Source organism: Oncorhynchus keta, chromosome 6 (assembly GCF_023373465.1).
Source record: "Oncorhynchus keta strain PuntledgeMale-10-30-2019 chromosome 6, Oket_V2, whole genome shotgun sequence".
NCBI lineage: Eukaryota > Metazoa > Chordata > Actinopteri > Salmoniformes > Salmonidae > Oncorhynchus > Oncorhynchus keta.
Window position 1 is genome coordinate 42,713,959 of NC_068426.1, and position 15,680 is coordinate 42,729,638.

At 44.6% G+C, this 15,680-nt stretch overlaps 1 protein-coding gene and 1 long non-coding RNA gene across 6 annotated transcripts in view; both read right to left on the reverse strand.

Annotated features, from left to right (window-relative positions):
• The window catches only part of LOC118385547 (ral guanine nucleotide dissociation stimulator-like), a 54,034-nt gene that overhangs the window by 9,094 nt on the left and 29,260 nt on the right, over window positions 1–15,680 (reverse strand). For 3 of the 4 annotated variants that reach the window (XM_035772766.2, XM_035772764.2, XM_035772768.2), the window contains exons 2-7: window positions 9,949–10,271; window positions 8,318–8,392; window positions 6,039–6,232; window positions 5,477–5,598; window positions 3,707–3,922; window positions 3,215–3,403 (exon numbers count right to left, since the gene is read on the reverse strand). In XM_035772766.2, coding sequence (XP_035628659.1) covers window positions 3,215–3,403; window positions 3,707–3,922; window positions 5,477–5,598; window positions 6,039–6,232; window positions 8,318–8,392; window positions 9,949–10,271 — 1,119 coding nt within the window. The remainder of the gene's footprint in view (window positions 1–3,214; window positions 3,404–3,706; window positions 3,923–5,476; window positions 5,599–6,038; window positions 6,233–8,317; window positions 8,393–9,948; window positions 10,272–15,680) is intronic. The other variant, XM_035772765.2, reaches the window with a different exon arrangement.
• LOC127930810 (uncharacterized) lies at window positions 7–3,203 on the reverse strand. 2 transcript variants are annotated; one of them, XR_008139577.1, is made up of 3 exons: window positions 1,571–3,203; window positions 1,427–1,484; window positions 7–1,369 (listed from the first exon to the last, which is right to left on the reverse strand). It is a non-coding gene; the product is annotated as an uncharacterized LOC127930810 (long non-coding RNA). The 2 variants fall into 2 exon arrangements; XR_008139576.1 differs by having other exon boundaries at window positions 7–1,311; window positions 1,571–3,199.

The window sequence follows — 15,680 nt, forward strand, 5'->3', positions numbered from 1 at the left end:
TAGACAGAGAGAAGAACAGACAACAAAACCCCCAGTGAGATCAAATGCCTAAGCCCCTATTTCAGCGATCAAATAACACGGGGTTCTGTTTTTGTTTGGTTAAACACGGTTAATTAAATGGAAGAATACACACTTTTCACTGGAATGCATCCTGTCCTTTATCAATCTATGAAATGGTGAACATACAGACTCCCACATTCTACTTCAGAGGATCAGGCAGAGTAGGCATATCCTCAACTGGCACAGCCTACCACCATGCTATGATGTCACTGGGGGATTCCCCACCCCCCCAATAACACACCTACCCATACTTAATACACACATAATGGCTACCTCTAGATGCCCTGACATCTGTGTGTGTGTGTGCTTTGGAATTTGGGGAATGTTAGGGTTTGAGGTCCACATGTGCGTAAGTGGGCTTAGTTACTATCCCTCCAAACAAACACACCCCCACGTCCAAGTGAAGATGACCCATGACCTGCCCTTTATATCGTTCTGTCCTGTTCTGTTACATAACCGTTGATAATGGATTAGCTAAATGAATCATGTTCCCAAGTGCAGAAAGCGCCATACATTGTTAGGTAAGAACTCTACTCATAGGGAAGATGACCAGACATTTCACCAAGATATTACATTAAGATGGGAAACTCCTGACGACAGAATTACATACTTTGTTTTTCAATTTGATGGTGGAGAAATTGTATTGCTGTCCATTCAACTACCTGAATAAAGTCTTGTTTTTATGTGTCACAAATTAATTTCAGAATGCCCTTTTTGGGCACCAAGCGTGACACACGTCACACGTTAGTTACCCTATTATGCTACTTACTGCAGGGGGTAGTGTGTCAGCCACACCCTGTCATCTGATCCTGAGTGATGACACCATCAGTGTGTGTGTAGGGGTAGTCCTAGAGGGGTGTGACCCCACACAAAGGACATCATATCACTCAACTGTGCGTAAGTGTATAATATATTTATTAATGCTTTACTGATTCTGCCCCCCAAATACATAATGCATGCACAGGCACGCACACATTCCCTTGACCGGGAAGATTTGAATTTACCGGCCATTTGCAAAATATACATTACCCATATGCATTGGGTGCATAACCCACGGTGCTCAGAATGACAGAGATCACATTTAGATTATGGTAATGCATCTTAACAGGATGTTAAGGTAATGCATCTCAACAACTCGTGTAATGAAGCAGCCAGTAAAAGGTCATTTTCAAACTTTTGCCAGAAGGCGATCCGCGGGAAAACACCATTCTAAACAGACCACCTGGGAAAACACCATTCTAAACAGACCACCTGGTAAAACACCATTCTAAACAGACCACCTGGGAAAACACCATTCTAAACAGACCACCTGGGAAACACCATTCTAAACAGACCAACAGGGAAAACACCAAACTAAACAGACCACCTGGGAAAACACCATTCTAAACAGAACACCTGGGAAAACACCATTCTAAACAGAACACCTGGAAAACACCATTCTAAACAGAACACCTGGGACAACACCATTCTAAACAGAACACCTGGGACAACACCATTCTAAACAGAACACCTGGGAAAACACCATTCTAAACAGAACACCTGGGAAAACACCATTCTAAACAGAACACCTGGGAAAACACCATTCTAAACAGAACACCTGGGAAAACACCATTCTAAACAGACCACCTGGGAAAACACCATTCTAAACAGAACACCTGGGAAAACACCATTCTAAACAGACCACCTGATAGCGGTTCCATAAGTGAAAGAGATAAAAATCTCTGTCAGAATCTTAGAAAGGGATAATATGACTGGGATTGTTCCTTTGGCTTCTGGACAACAAAATAAATATGAAAACCAATAGAACAGGAGAGAAATGTCATAGCGGTGGGCCCAATAAGGAAGTAAATGGAAATAAATGAGCCAAAATGATATAATTACTCCTGTCTATACACAGAATCGTGTCTATAAACAAAATCATTCAAACAACTTCACCAGAAAGCATTACTTAGCCACAGAAGAATAGAGGATCAATCGCTTCTTTTAAAAAATTGCTGTGGATTGTTTCAAATCACAAGCTCGTAGGCCTGTTTGGGAAGCCCACTATTTGGGCAGCGTGTGTGACCATAGGCATAGCTGATTATTGAGTTTCGGCTATCAGTGAAAAGTATCTTTAAAATATGTGTGAAGATAATGTGTCTTGAGTGTAATTTAAAACGTTGAGACAAGAAGAGGGGGAGGGGTGTGTGGCGATATAGGCGAGTCGCTCTCCAGAATGGCTCAGCTGTCTCCCTCCAATTCATTCATTGTTTCATTTTGTGAATTGTTTGCCCTTTTAATTTAAAAAAAATCTATTCCCCATTACACATGTCACCAGTAGTAAATGTACCGTTTATCCTGATCATTTGGTTACATTAATTTATGTTAATGCATGTATTAATTACAGTCATTTACCATTCTCATTCTTGGAGTGGAAATGTTTTTTGGAGAGTTCACAAGCTGCTACACTTGTGAGAAGTTTTGGTTTAATTTTATAACAATAATTTTCTAGATTTGAAATTAGTTCATTTGCCTTTTGTTTGGAGTGCTCCATGTGAGCAATGAGCATGTGTCTGGTTTCTCTGTTATGATAATGTTGAGGAAGTGCGTGCCTGAGCACATATAGAAACAGTTTTTAACAGGCGATTGCATTTGAAATTGTTGGGCAATGAATGGTTTGAGTTTAGTGGGACTATCATTTATTTTTCAACAGGACAATGGCTACTAGGCTATGTAAGGGCTATTTGACCAATAAGGAGAGTGATGGAGTGCTGCATCAGATGACCTGGCCTCCACAATCACTGACCTCAACCCAATTGAGATGGTTTGGGATGAGTCGGACCACAGAGTGAAGGAAAAGCAGCCAACAAGTGTTCAGCATATGTGGGAACTGCATCAAGACGGTTGGAAAAGCATTCACGGTGAAGTTGGTTGAGAGAATGCCAAGAGTGTGCAAAGCTGTCATCAAGGCAAAGGGTGGCTACTAAGAATCTCAAATATTGAATATATTTTGATTTGTTTAACACTTTTTTTGTTACTACATGACTACATGTGTGCTATTTCATAGTTTTTAATTCTACAATGTGGAAAATAGTCAAAATAAAGTAAAAACCCTTGAATGAGTAAGTGTGTCCAAACTTTTTACTGGCACTGTAGACACACGCACACATCCTACCTTGATGAGCAGCTCTCTGCTGAGCGAATGGTTATTTTCATCTGAGAAGATTTCTGACAACTCGTGGAAGATGCGAAAGTTTTCCCTGGACACCTCATCCCACGTCCTCTTCAGCCGGTGGACTGGGTTGCACTGCAGAGCCGAAAGGATGGCCCGTAGCGAAGAAAAATTCTTCAGGATTCGACACTCCTGAAGGGAAAAAAGACTATGAATATCAAGGAGATATCAATGAACTCAACTAAACACCGGTGGCATATCAATACAATGTATTATTAAGGAAAGGGAAGCATCAGAACTTTTTTTTACTAAAAAAAAATATTTTGAACATAGCATTATGGGTACTGTAGTCATCATGCTACACAACACACACTGTGCCTCTGCAGGAACTGAAGCCAAGGACACCTCAGAATCTCATGCCAACAACAACAACAACAACAACAACAACAACAACAACAACAACAACAACAACTCCTACTAAAAACAGCTCCTCACCCTGGCCACTTCGATCCAGCGCTCCACCAGTTTGGCCCGCTGTGTAGGTTTGAGCAAACGCTCGCTCAAGCAGGTGGCGATGACACAGTTGGTGACGCAGTTGAACTGTGTGACAGTGGCACGGATGGTGGGTGCCAGATGCTCCTTGCCCTTCTTGTCCCGGTGCGACCAGATACTCCCCAGACAGTGGTAGGGGACCACCTTCTTAAAGAGCTCCTATGAGGAAAAAGGGGAGTAAGAACCATAAAACAAAATGGTCGCAACCAGTAATGTATTTTAGATGAGTTTAACATGCTGTCACTTTCATGGACAGAAGAGAGAGAAAAGAGAGGCAGGCAGATCCTTTAGAAGGCTTCGAGGAGGAATGATAAAAGTGTGTGCTGCACTCCAGTCTCCCAACAAAAGTCCGTAGGAAAGCCTTTGGAGTGACATTTGTTTATGAGTGGTAACTCAGCAGCAGAGTGGGCATAAAGCCCTCGGTGTCTTCTGTCTCTCTTCACTTCCTAAGATAACTAACACGGCTTATAGTCCTGCATCAGGTCACATACCCCAGAAAAATCAACTGGTGGGTGGAATGGAAAACGTGAGGCAGACAGCCACGCAGCTTCTGTCCTCGCCTAAGATAACTAGTGAGCGGTGAGGCAGACAGCCACGCAGCGAGAGAGGGTCCTGCATCAGTGGACCCGAACTAAGTGAGCGTGAGGCAGACAGCCACGCAGAAAATCAACTGGTGGGTGGAATGAAAACATTCTCGAAAACATTTTTTTAAATCAAGATAATATATTTTTTTACAAACACAGGAGCTTGTTGTGATGAATTGTGTTGTCCATTAGGCTAAGTGAGCGGTGAGGCAGACAGCCACGCAGCGAGAGAGTGGAGCCACGCAGCGAGAGAGTGGAGCCACGCAGCGAGAGAGTGGAGCCACGCAGCGAGAGAGTGGAATGTGGGGCGGGTGTGGGGCTTGGAATGTGGGGCGGGTGTGGGGCTTGGAATGTGGGGCGGGTGTGGGGCTTGGAATGTGGGGCGGGTGTGGGGCGGGTGTGGGGCTTGGAATGTGGGGCGGGTGTGGGGCTAGGGCGGGTGTGGGGCGGGTGTGGGGCTAGGAAGGTCAACGTGGGGCTTGGAATGTGGGGCGGGTGTGGGGCGGGTGTGGGGCTTGGAATGTGGGGCGGGTGTGGGGCTAGGAACGTGGGGCGGGTGTGGGGCGGGTGTGGGGCTTGGAATGTGGGGCGGGTGTGGGGCTTGGAATGTGGGGCGGGTGTGGGGCTTGGAATGTGGGGCGGGGTGGGGCGGGTGTGGGGCTTGGAATGTGGGGAGGGTGTGGGGCTTGGAATGTGGGGCGGGTGTGGGGCTTGGAATGTGGGGCGGGTGTGGGGCTTGGAATGTGGAGCGGGTGTGGGGCTAGGAACGTGGGGCGGGTGTGGGGCGGGTGTGGGGCTTGGAATGTGGGGTGGGTGTGGGGCGGGTGCGGCTCCAAAAAACTGACCCGTGCAGGACTCTATCTGGGCTCCAATGCTCACAAGGACAAGGTGTTTAATTTTTCATTTTGTTTCAAATCTGGCGTGGAAAAAATACAAACTTTTTGAAAACAATGAGAAAGTAACTAAACACTATAAAGTGCAATGGTGGAAAATTATAATGTAAAATAATAGACTAAATGTAATTTAAAAGTAGAACAAAGACCGAGTTAATACTGTATAAGGATATGTTGTTAGTACAAGGACATGTGCTGCTGGGAATCTGAGTTTTTGTAATGTTTTGTCATCTTACCGCGTCCATGAGGGTGAACTGCTCGGCCACCACCGCCGGGTCAAAGTTCAGAAAGTCCAGTCGGTCATCCTCGTAGCCATTCTCCTCCAATAAGGTGAAGGGATAGCCGCCATGATCCAGCACTGAGGGGTGACATCACAACTCATTAGCTTAATTACGTCAAACACACTTTCACCACTTTTTATGAGCGGCTGGGGTTTGTAAAGTCCTTAATGTAAGTGAAGTGAGGGCGACCACCCTCAGATATAACTTTCGTTGAAGATGTAGCACGAAATGTCGTAAGTTAATACAGGTGTGTGTCATAGAGCGTCTGACTGTGCTGGTCCTACTTTTACTGCATGACACCCACGATCACGTCACACAGTTTTGTCTGTAACACAAAAAAGGATTCACAAACAGCAGTGTATTCTTATTTGGAGTACCACCCAAAACATCTCTGGCCTTCCACTAATACAAATTATATGGACTCTACATGACCAGCTGGGGTCAGGGGGTCATGGGCTGGGGTCAGGGTTCAAAGTACATACAGTAAGTTTAGTCGGGGGTTAGGTGAGTGTCTTACACTCACTCTCGGGCTCTTGGAGCTGCCGGCGGTGGAAGTGGGCCAGGAGGTTGCAGGCGCGGCGTTCCAGGTCCGATCCCGGGAAGTTGAGGTGCAGGTAGGAGATGAGACGTCGCAGGCAGCTGTACTCCGGAGGATTCCAGAAGTCCTCAGAGTACTGGTCAAGCCATGCCCCCAAGATGGAGGATATCGTGCTGTGGAGAGAGAGAGAGAGAGAGAGAGAGCGCGATGGAGAGAGTTTAATACATGTGTTTGGATGGCAAATTTCTCTACCTTTAATAAAAATTAAAATAAGAGGAAAATGGAGTTGAGAGATAGGAAAGATAAAGTACATAGACAGAGGGGTGTATCAAGTACAGGAAAATGATAGGAAATAGCATACATATATACAATAGTGAAAATAGCATACATTCAATTCTGAGAAGGACAGGCAAGATATATACAGTGGGGCAAAAAAAGTATTTAGTCAGCCACCAATTCTGTTCAAGTTCTGCCACTTAAAAAGATGAGAGAGGCCTGTAATTTTCATCACAGGTACACTTCAACTAAGACAGAAAAAATGAGAAAAGAAATCCAGAAAATCACATTGTAGGATTTTTAAGGAATTTATTTGCAAATTATGGTGGAAAATAAGTATTCGGTCAATAACAAAAGTTTATCTCAATACTTTGTTATACACCCTTTGTTGGCAATGACAGAGGTCAAACGTTTTCTGTAAGTCTTCACAAGGTTTTCACACTGTTGCTGGTATTTTGGCCCATTCCTTCATGCAGAGCTCCTCTAGAGCAGTGATGTTTTGGGGCTGTTGCTGGGCAACACGGACTTTCAACTCCCTCCAAAGATTTTCTATGGGGTTGAGATCTGGAGACTGGCTAGGCCACTCCAGGACCTTGAAATGCTTCTTACGAAGCCACTACTTCGTTGCCCGGGCGGTGTGTTTGGGATCATTGTCATACTGAAAGACCCAGCCACGTTTCATCTTCAATTCCCTTGCTGATGGAAAGAGGTTTTCACTCAAAATCTCACGATACATGGCCCCATTCATTCTTTCCTTTACACGAATCAGTTGTCCTGGTCCCTTTGCAGAAAAACAGCCCCAAAGCATGTTTCCACCCCCATGCTTCACAGTATATATGGTGTTCTTTGGATGCAACTCAGCATTCGTTGTCCTCCAAACACGACGAGTTGAGTTTTTACCAAAAAGTTCTATTTTGGTTTCATCTGACCATATGATATTCTCCCAATCTTCTTCTGGATCATCCAAATGCTCTCTAGAAAACTTCAGACGGGCCTGGACATGTACTGGCTTAAGCAGGGGGACACATCTGGCACTGCAGGATTTGAGTCGTGTGTTACTGATGGTAGGCTTTGTTACTTTGGTCCCAGCTCTCTGCAGGTCATTCACTAGGTCCCCCCGTGTGGTTCTGGGATTTATGCTCACTGTTCTTGTTCAAACAGGTGCTATTAATACAGTTAACAAGTGGAGGACAGAGGAGCCTCTTAAAGAAGAAGTTACAGGTCTGTGAGAGCCAGAAATCTGTGACCAAATACTTATTTTCCACTATAATTTGCAAATAAATTCATTAAAAATCCTACAATGTGATTTTCTGGATTTTTTTTGTCATTTTGTCTGTTATAGTTGAAGTGTACCTATGATGAAAATTACAGGCCTCTCTCATCTTTGTAAGTGTGAGAACTTGCACAATAGGTGGCTGACGAAATACTTTTTTTGCCCCACTGTATATGAAGACAATAGAAACATATCCAATGTCCATAATGGCACAACTGCTTACGTCAGCGGAATAGTGCTGGTGGCAAGGAGAAAAAAAAAGGTACACAGATGTAGGATTTTAATTTGACCTGTGTTTAGTCCATAATGTTTCTTGATCAGTGGGTAGGATATTAGCTGGTCAAAATTAGGCTACATTAAAAGTGGAATACTGTTACTATAACAGTGTGTTAGTGCAGGTTTTCAGTGAATCTATGTAAATCATGAAGTTCATCTGCATTTCCTGCGGCGAAATAAAATTCTCAGCAACAAAAGAGTGATCAAATTAAGATCCTACAACTATACTAGCTTGTAGGACAGATTAAGTGGCTTCCTTTCTTATGTCTTAGAATAATGCCTTGTACGTGTAAATATTACACATTCCTGGCAACAAAATGTGAAAATTATGTAAGTTTCTCTGTTTTCTGTCACTGTACAGTATGTGTTGAAAAGGAGGCTATTTGAGAGAAGTATTGTCCACAATGTGTTTCTGAGTCAGACAGAGACTTACTTCCTCAGATCTGTGCGATCATCATGAGTCAGTCTGTGGCCCTCTGAGCCAGGCAGGTGCTGGAGCTTGGCATACCTGAACAAGGTGGGGTTGGTATACAGAAGACAGCCCTATTTGGTAAAAGACCAAGTCCATATTATGGCAAGAACAGCTCAAAGAAGCTAAGAGAAATAACAGTCCATCATTACTTTAAGACATGAAGGTCAGTCAATGAGGAACATTTCAAGAACTTTGAATGCTTTTTCAAGTGCAGTCGCAAAAACCATCAAGAGCTATGATGAAACTGTCTCTCATGAGGACCGCAACAGGAAAGGAAGACCCAGAGTTACCTCTGCTGCAGAGGTTAAGTTCATTAGAGTTACCAGCCTCAGAAATGGGCAATTAACTGCACCTCAGATTGCAGCCCATACACATTCTTCACAGAGTTCAAGTAACAGACACATCTCAACATCAACTGTTCAGAGGAGATGAATCAGGCCTTCATGGTCGAATTGCTGCAAAGAAACCACTACTAAAGGACACCAATAAGAAGAGACTTGCTTGGGCCTTGAAACACGAGCAATGGACTTTAGACCGGTGGAAATCAGTTTGTTAGTCATCTATCTACTGGGGCAGCAGGGTAGCCTAGTGGTTAGAGTGTTGGACTAGTAACCAGACGGTTGCAAGTTCAAATCCCCGAGCTGATAAGGTACAAATCTGTCTTTCTGCCCCTAACCAGGCAGTTAACCCACTGTTCCTAGGCTGTCATTGAAATTATTTGTTCTTAACTGACTTGCCTAGTAAAAAAAATAATCTATCTATTCATATATCCATCCCTGCATCAAGACATTCATTCCTCCACCCTCTCATCCACACCCTCCATTCAGTGGTGTGGGGGCTGTGCTTTGGCAAAGTGGGTGGGGTTATATCCTTCCTGTTTGGGGGTGTCCTCGGATGGGGCCACAGTGTCTCCTGACCCCTCCTGTCTCAGCCCCCAGTATTTATGCTGCAGTAGTTTATGTGTCGGGGGGGCTAGGGTCAGTTTGTTATATCTGGAGTACTTCTCCTGTCCTATTCGGTGTCCTGTGTGAATCTAAGTGTGCGTTCTCTAATTCTCTCCTTCTCTCTTTCTTTCTCTCTCTCGGAGGACCTGAGCCCTAGGACCATGCCCCAGGACTACCTGACATGATGACTCCTTGCTGTCCCCAGTCCACCTGACCATGCTGCTGCTCCAGTTTCAACTGACCTGAGCCCTAGGACCATGCCCCAGGACTACCTGACATGATGACTCCTTGCTGTCCCCAGTCCACCTGACCGTGCTGCTGCTCCAGTTTCAACTGTTCTGCCTCATTATTATATGACCATGCTGCTCATTTATGAACATTTGAACATCTTGGCCATGTTCTGTTATAATTTCCACCCGGCACAGCCAGAAGAGAACTGGCCACCCCACATAGCCTGGTTCCTCTCTAGGTTTCTTCCTAGGTTTTGGCCTTTCTAGGGTGTTTTTCCTAGCCACCGTGCTTCTACACCTGCATTGCTTGCTGTTTGGGGTTTTAGGCTGGGTTTCTGTACAGCACTTTGAGATATCAGCTGATGTATCCATCCATTAATGCACCAATGTATCCCTCCCTCTCTCCCCCTCTACTCACCTGTTGAGCAGCAGGTCCAGGACCTGCTTGGTGGAGGCGAAGGAGCGGTAGGTGCAGAGGAAGATGGTAACGTAGGTGGAGTCGTTGCCCCGGAACGCCGCCACCATGTACTCCACCAGCTTCTCTAGCGTGCCTGCCTTGATGGTGCGCACCTTGCACGTCTCATACAGGCTGAGCGATGCGTCCACACCTAGCCAGCGTTGGCCCTTAACGGCCCCGCTGCCACCAACGTGGTGGCGGTGGTGGAGCATCTGCACCTTCCGCAGGGTGATGGTGTATACCACCCCGTCCTCCACCTCCTCACCAATCTCATGGGTCGCATTCTGAAAGACAAAAGTGAGAGATAGAGGTTTGGATACTCTTTCTTACTTTTTTCCGCGTGAAAGCAAAATGGAGCCTGGTCCATACTAATTGTGGAATTTCTCCAAATGGTAAGGGCTGGCTTTTCTTTAGTTACACATCGAACTACGCATTACATATAACCATTGATTAATAGACTACATGTTAGAGGTCGACCGATTAATCGGAATGGCCGATTAATTAGGGCCGATGTCAGGTTTTCATAACAATTGGAAATCGGTATTTTTGGACACCGATTTTTTTATATTTTTTTTACACCTTTTTTTAACGGGGCAAGTCAGTTAAGAAGTCAGTTAAACCTGCATATTTAATTCATATTGCCTGCTAACAGGGAAATTGTGTCACTTTGTCACTTTTATTGCTTTCCGTGCAAGCAGTCAGGGTATATGCAGCAGTTTGGGCCACCTGGCTCGTTGCGAACTGTGTGAAGACCATTTATTCCAAACAAAGACCATAATTAATTTGCCAAAATTGTACATAATTATGACATAACATTGAAGGTTGTACAATGTAACAGCAGTATTCAGACTTAGAGATGCCACCCGTTAGATAAAATACGTAACGGATCCGTATTTCACTGAAAGAATAAACGTTTTGTTTTCGAAATGATAGTTTCCGGATTTGACCACATTAATGACCTAAGGACCTTATTTCTGTGTGTTATTATGTTATAATTAAGTCTATGATTTGATATTTGATAGAGCAGTCTGACTGAGCGATGGTAGACAGCAGCAGGCTCGTAAGAATTCATTCAAACAGCACTTTCGTGCGTTTTGCCAGCAGCTCTTCGCTGGGCTTCAAGCATTGAGCTGTTTATGACTTCAAGCCTATCAACTTCCGAGATGAGGTTGGTGTAACCGATGTGAAATGGCTAGCTAGTTAGCACGCGCTAATAGCGTTTCAATCGGTGACGTCACTCGCTCTGAGACTTGGAGTAGTTGTTCCCCTTGCTCTGCAAGGGCCGCACCTTTTGTGGAGCAATGGGTAACGATGCTTCGAGGGTGGCTGTTGACGATGTGTTCCTGGTTCGAGCCCAGGTAGTGGCGAGGAGAGGGACGGAAGCTATACTGTTACACTGGCAATACTAAAGTGCCTATAAGAACATCCAATAGTCAAAGGTATATGAAATACAAATGGTATAGAGAGAGAAATAGTCCTATAATTCCTATAATAACTACAACCTAAAACTTATTACCTGGGAATATTGAAGACTCGTGTTAAAAGGAACCACCAGCTTTCATATGTTCTCATGTTCTGAGCAAGGAACTGAAACGTTATCGTTTTTACTTGGCACATATTGCACTTTTACTTTCTTCTCCAACACTTTGTCTTTGCATTATTTAAACCAAATTGAACATGTTTCATTATTTATTTGAGGCTAAATAGTTTTATTGATGTATTATATTAAGTTAAAATAAGTGTTCATTCAGTATTGTTGTAATTGTCATTATTACAAATAAATAAATAATAAAAATCAGCTGATTAATCGGCATCGGCTTTTTTTAGTCCTCCAATAATCGGTATCGGTGTCGGCGTTGTAAAATCACCTCTACTACATGTATATTGCTGTGAAATACAGTATATCCCCTTCACACATGATTTGTATTATTGTGTGACACGTTTTAGAAGGAAGGGATTTTATTTGCCTCTGGTCTAGGCTATAGTCCCATTATCCAGTGACAGACATCACAAGCTTTTGGCCTCTCTCCTTCTGTTGATTTCAAATCAAATTGTATTTGTCACATACACATGGTTAGCAGATGTTAGTGTGAGTGTAGCTAACACCCATATCACTCTGGCCAAACAATATTCACTCCAACCATTTGTTCTTTTATGGATGATTTTTCTCTCAGAGTCCAACTCAATACCTCCCAATTTAACTAACACCTAGCCTCGGGCCAAAACCAATTATGGCACTCGACTCAATGTTTTGCCACAATCTGTTCCCTGTAGTTTTTGGTTCCCCAGCCAGCTGTTCACCAGCACGAAACAGCACAGGGAACGATACAGAACAGGCCACAGAACAGGGCACAGCACAGGGCACAGCACAGGGCACAGCACAGGCCACAGAACAGGGCACAGCGCAGGGCACAGCGCAGGGCACAGGGCACAGCGCAGGGCACAGGGCACAGCACAGGGCACAGCGCAGGGCACAGCGCAGGGCACAGCACAGGGCACAGGGTACAGCACAGGGCACAGGGTACAGCACAGGGCACAGCACAGGGCACAGCACAGGGCATGCCTTCTTATAGGTTGGCATACAGGATGTGGATAAGGGCTGATAGCAGAAGCGGATGTTCTAAAACAGAGTGAGGACTGAACAGCTGTGGTGGTAGAGAATGGACATTATGGGCTCAGGTTTGCTTGCAGACACATTGGAGGATATTTTGACGGTATAAAATACATTATTTTTTAAAAAGCCCAGTTTTTAAAGTAGCTGCTATTGCTTTTGGCTTTTTAGCACTGCACTGCATCTATCTGGGATTGCACTGAAGGATTCACAATGCAAAGTTTTGATCACAATGTCGAATGCCACTGCCAAGACTCTATTCAACTATCCAGTTTAGTTCAACCGTAGATAGGGGACACCCATGCATCATGGTGGGCGAACAGTCTGACGTTGAAGGCAGACGGACTTTCTGTGACGTGTTGAGAAAGTTTTGAGCTGGACTGAATATCGCCGGGCAAATATTTGATATTATAAAACATGTGGTATAAATATTTACTGAAGTGAGCATGTGCAGTGTATTCAGTATCAGTGTCAGTCTGTGCCAAAAAAAAGCTGATCTGAGAACAGTTACGCTGTGATGTCTACGACTATCAGTATCAGGGCACAGCACAGGTTCAGTATCACGTATTCAGTATCAGTGTCAGTCTGTGCCAAGAAAGCTGATCTGAGAACAGTTACGCTGTGATGTCTACGACTATATAAACACTCAGTTTCATGACTGATACGTTCATTGAGCTATTATAGTTCAGGATATAATGTACATCCTACAGCAATTTTTTGTTCTGGCCAACCAGTAACGTGGTGGGTTCTACTAATAAATTAATCATAGTCTTTATTCAAGACTTTCATTAGGAGAATCGGATGTGTTAGCGCTTGGTTGGAACAAAAGCCTGCACCTACACCCAGAACGCACCTACACCCAGAACACGGATACAGTATACGAACAGTATGTTTTAGTTCACTTCAAGGAAGTAAAAGAGAGAGAGCCTCTTCCATATAAGGGGGATGAGAAGAAAACATAGAAGGGTTTGGCAGGGTTAGGGAATGTAATCGCTCAAGGAGAGCGGACACAGATGCTGCATTGTTGTTGTCCTGCCTGCCTGCCTGCCTGCCTGCCTGCCTGCCTGCCTGCCTGCCTGCCAGCCAATCTATCCGCCCTTTAGTATGGCTCTGGCCCTGGCCTTGTCAGGCTGTTCTGGTATGTCATCCAACACACTCCAGATAGCCATGGCTCCACAGAGAGTAATGCCAGTTCCAGTTTGCTTGTACTGTTTGCTTGTACTGTGTGTGTGTGTGTGTGTGTGTGTACAGTACATCAGATCTGACCCTGTGTGTGAGTATTTGGAGAGTGTGTATGTCAACTGCTACAGAACTCTCCAAAGTGTCTGCGTTTAATATAGTAGGATTTACTATTTGTAGTGAGGATATACCTACAGCTAGGTACAGTTACGCTAAAATAGACACGTGTATGGTCTGTTTATGGTTCTGCTTTGACAACGGGAGGGAGATTACACACACACACACACACACACACACACTAGATGTGCTGAAAGGCACATTAGGAAGGGGTTGTCAATCAACAGGCTCCAATTGGTGAGTCACCAGATAGCTTGGACCACATAGTTGGCTTGGGATTGGCTTACACACACACATACATACTCGCACACACAGAACCCAGCACCATTCACTACGACCTACTGACTTTTCTAAGTATGAATAACAAAGTGAGACCATTGAAAGCCTTTGGATTACTTTGACAATCTTAAAGTGTCAGTCCAGCCAGGTCTGGTTCAGTTTCCCCTCGAAGTGACTCAGGGTCTTAAAATCCTGTCACACACCACACACGCACAACACACACTCCTCCCTGCCCCCCCCTTCTGGCAGGCGCTATGACTACCACTAGCGTGGATTCCTTGACTTCCCCTCATCTCTTACTTTCTCCATCTCTCCCTCTGTCACTTTTGTGTGGTTCCTCTCAATATTATAATTATTACAGACATTCCAGTGGCGCTTCACCGGCACTCTCACCCTGCCGCCAACAATCGAGAGGGGGGAGGGGGAGGTGCAGATAGACATAGAAGATGAAAAGGAAAGAGGGGTGACAGAAAGACAGAAAGGGAGAGAGAAAAGGAGAGAAAGAAAGTAAGAGGGAGAAGTAAGAAGGAGAGGGACTTTGTGCATATATGTGTTCCTGTGTGTGTTTGGGTGGTACTAAGGCAAAGCTGTGCTGCAGTGAGAGGGGTTTATTGTGGCGCAGTGATCTAAGGCACTGCATCTCAGTGCACGAGGCTTCACTACAGTCCCTGGTTCATTTCCAGGCTGTATTACATCCGGCCGTGATTGGGAGTCTGTTACATTCCCCAGTTTCTGTGTTGGGTTTGTATTTGTTTATGTGTATATTTCAAGAAATGGCTTCCTGAAGTCCTAAGCAGCCAATTGGTCGGCCACATTGATGATTGATTGGAGCTCTGACCCCGCCCTTTCAGCTGTATTACCGACTCATTCTGCAGCTTTAAAAGACAGTGTTCCTTTGTTAGGAGGAGAGCGCTTCTGGGTATGTCCTGTATTGGTTGTTGCTCAGAGAGAGCGTCTTGGTATGTCCCGGTTTAGCTGGAGTAGGCTGTCATTGTAAATAAGTATTTGTTCTTAACTGACTTGCCTAGTTAGATAAAAGTCAAATAAATATAAATGGCAGCCTATCCTTGAAGTTCAGTCACTTCTCTGCTCTCTGTGGAGAGTGGGAAGACAAGAAGGGACCTCACACATACACACTGCACGTACACTCCTGGCTCTAGTTATGAGGAGCACTTACATTTGCCTGCATTTGTCTACTTTGTCTGACATACACAAGGTGTAGCACTGCCAAGTGGTGCGTGTGTGTGGGACATTGAACGAACTACTGGTTATTCCTGGGGAGAAAAAGAGAGTTTAAAAGGAAAAGTACATCCTGGCAGACACATCCAAGACAACTTTGTGAGTGTGTCCCCTGTACAAGAACAAGAGAAAGGAATGACTGGATGGGTTGAGGATGGACCTGTGGTCTCAGCCAATTTCCCATATCTATGTGTGCACTATTATTTACAAAGAGGTGGTTACGTTGATGCTAAGTAGTGCCGCAATGTGCTATGGAATGAACAAGCCC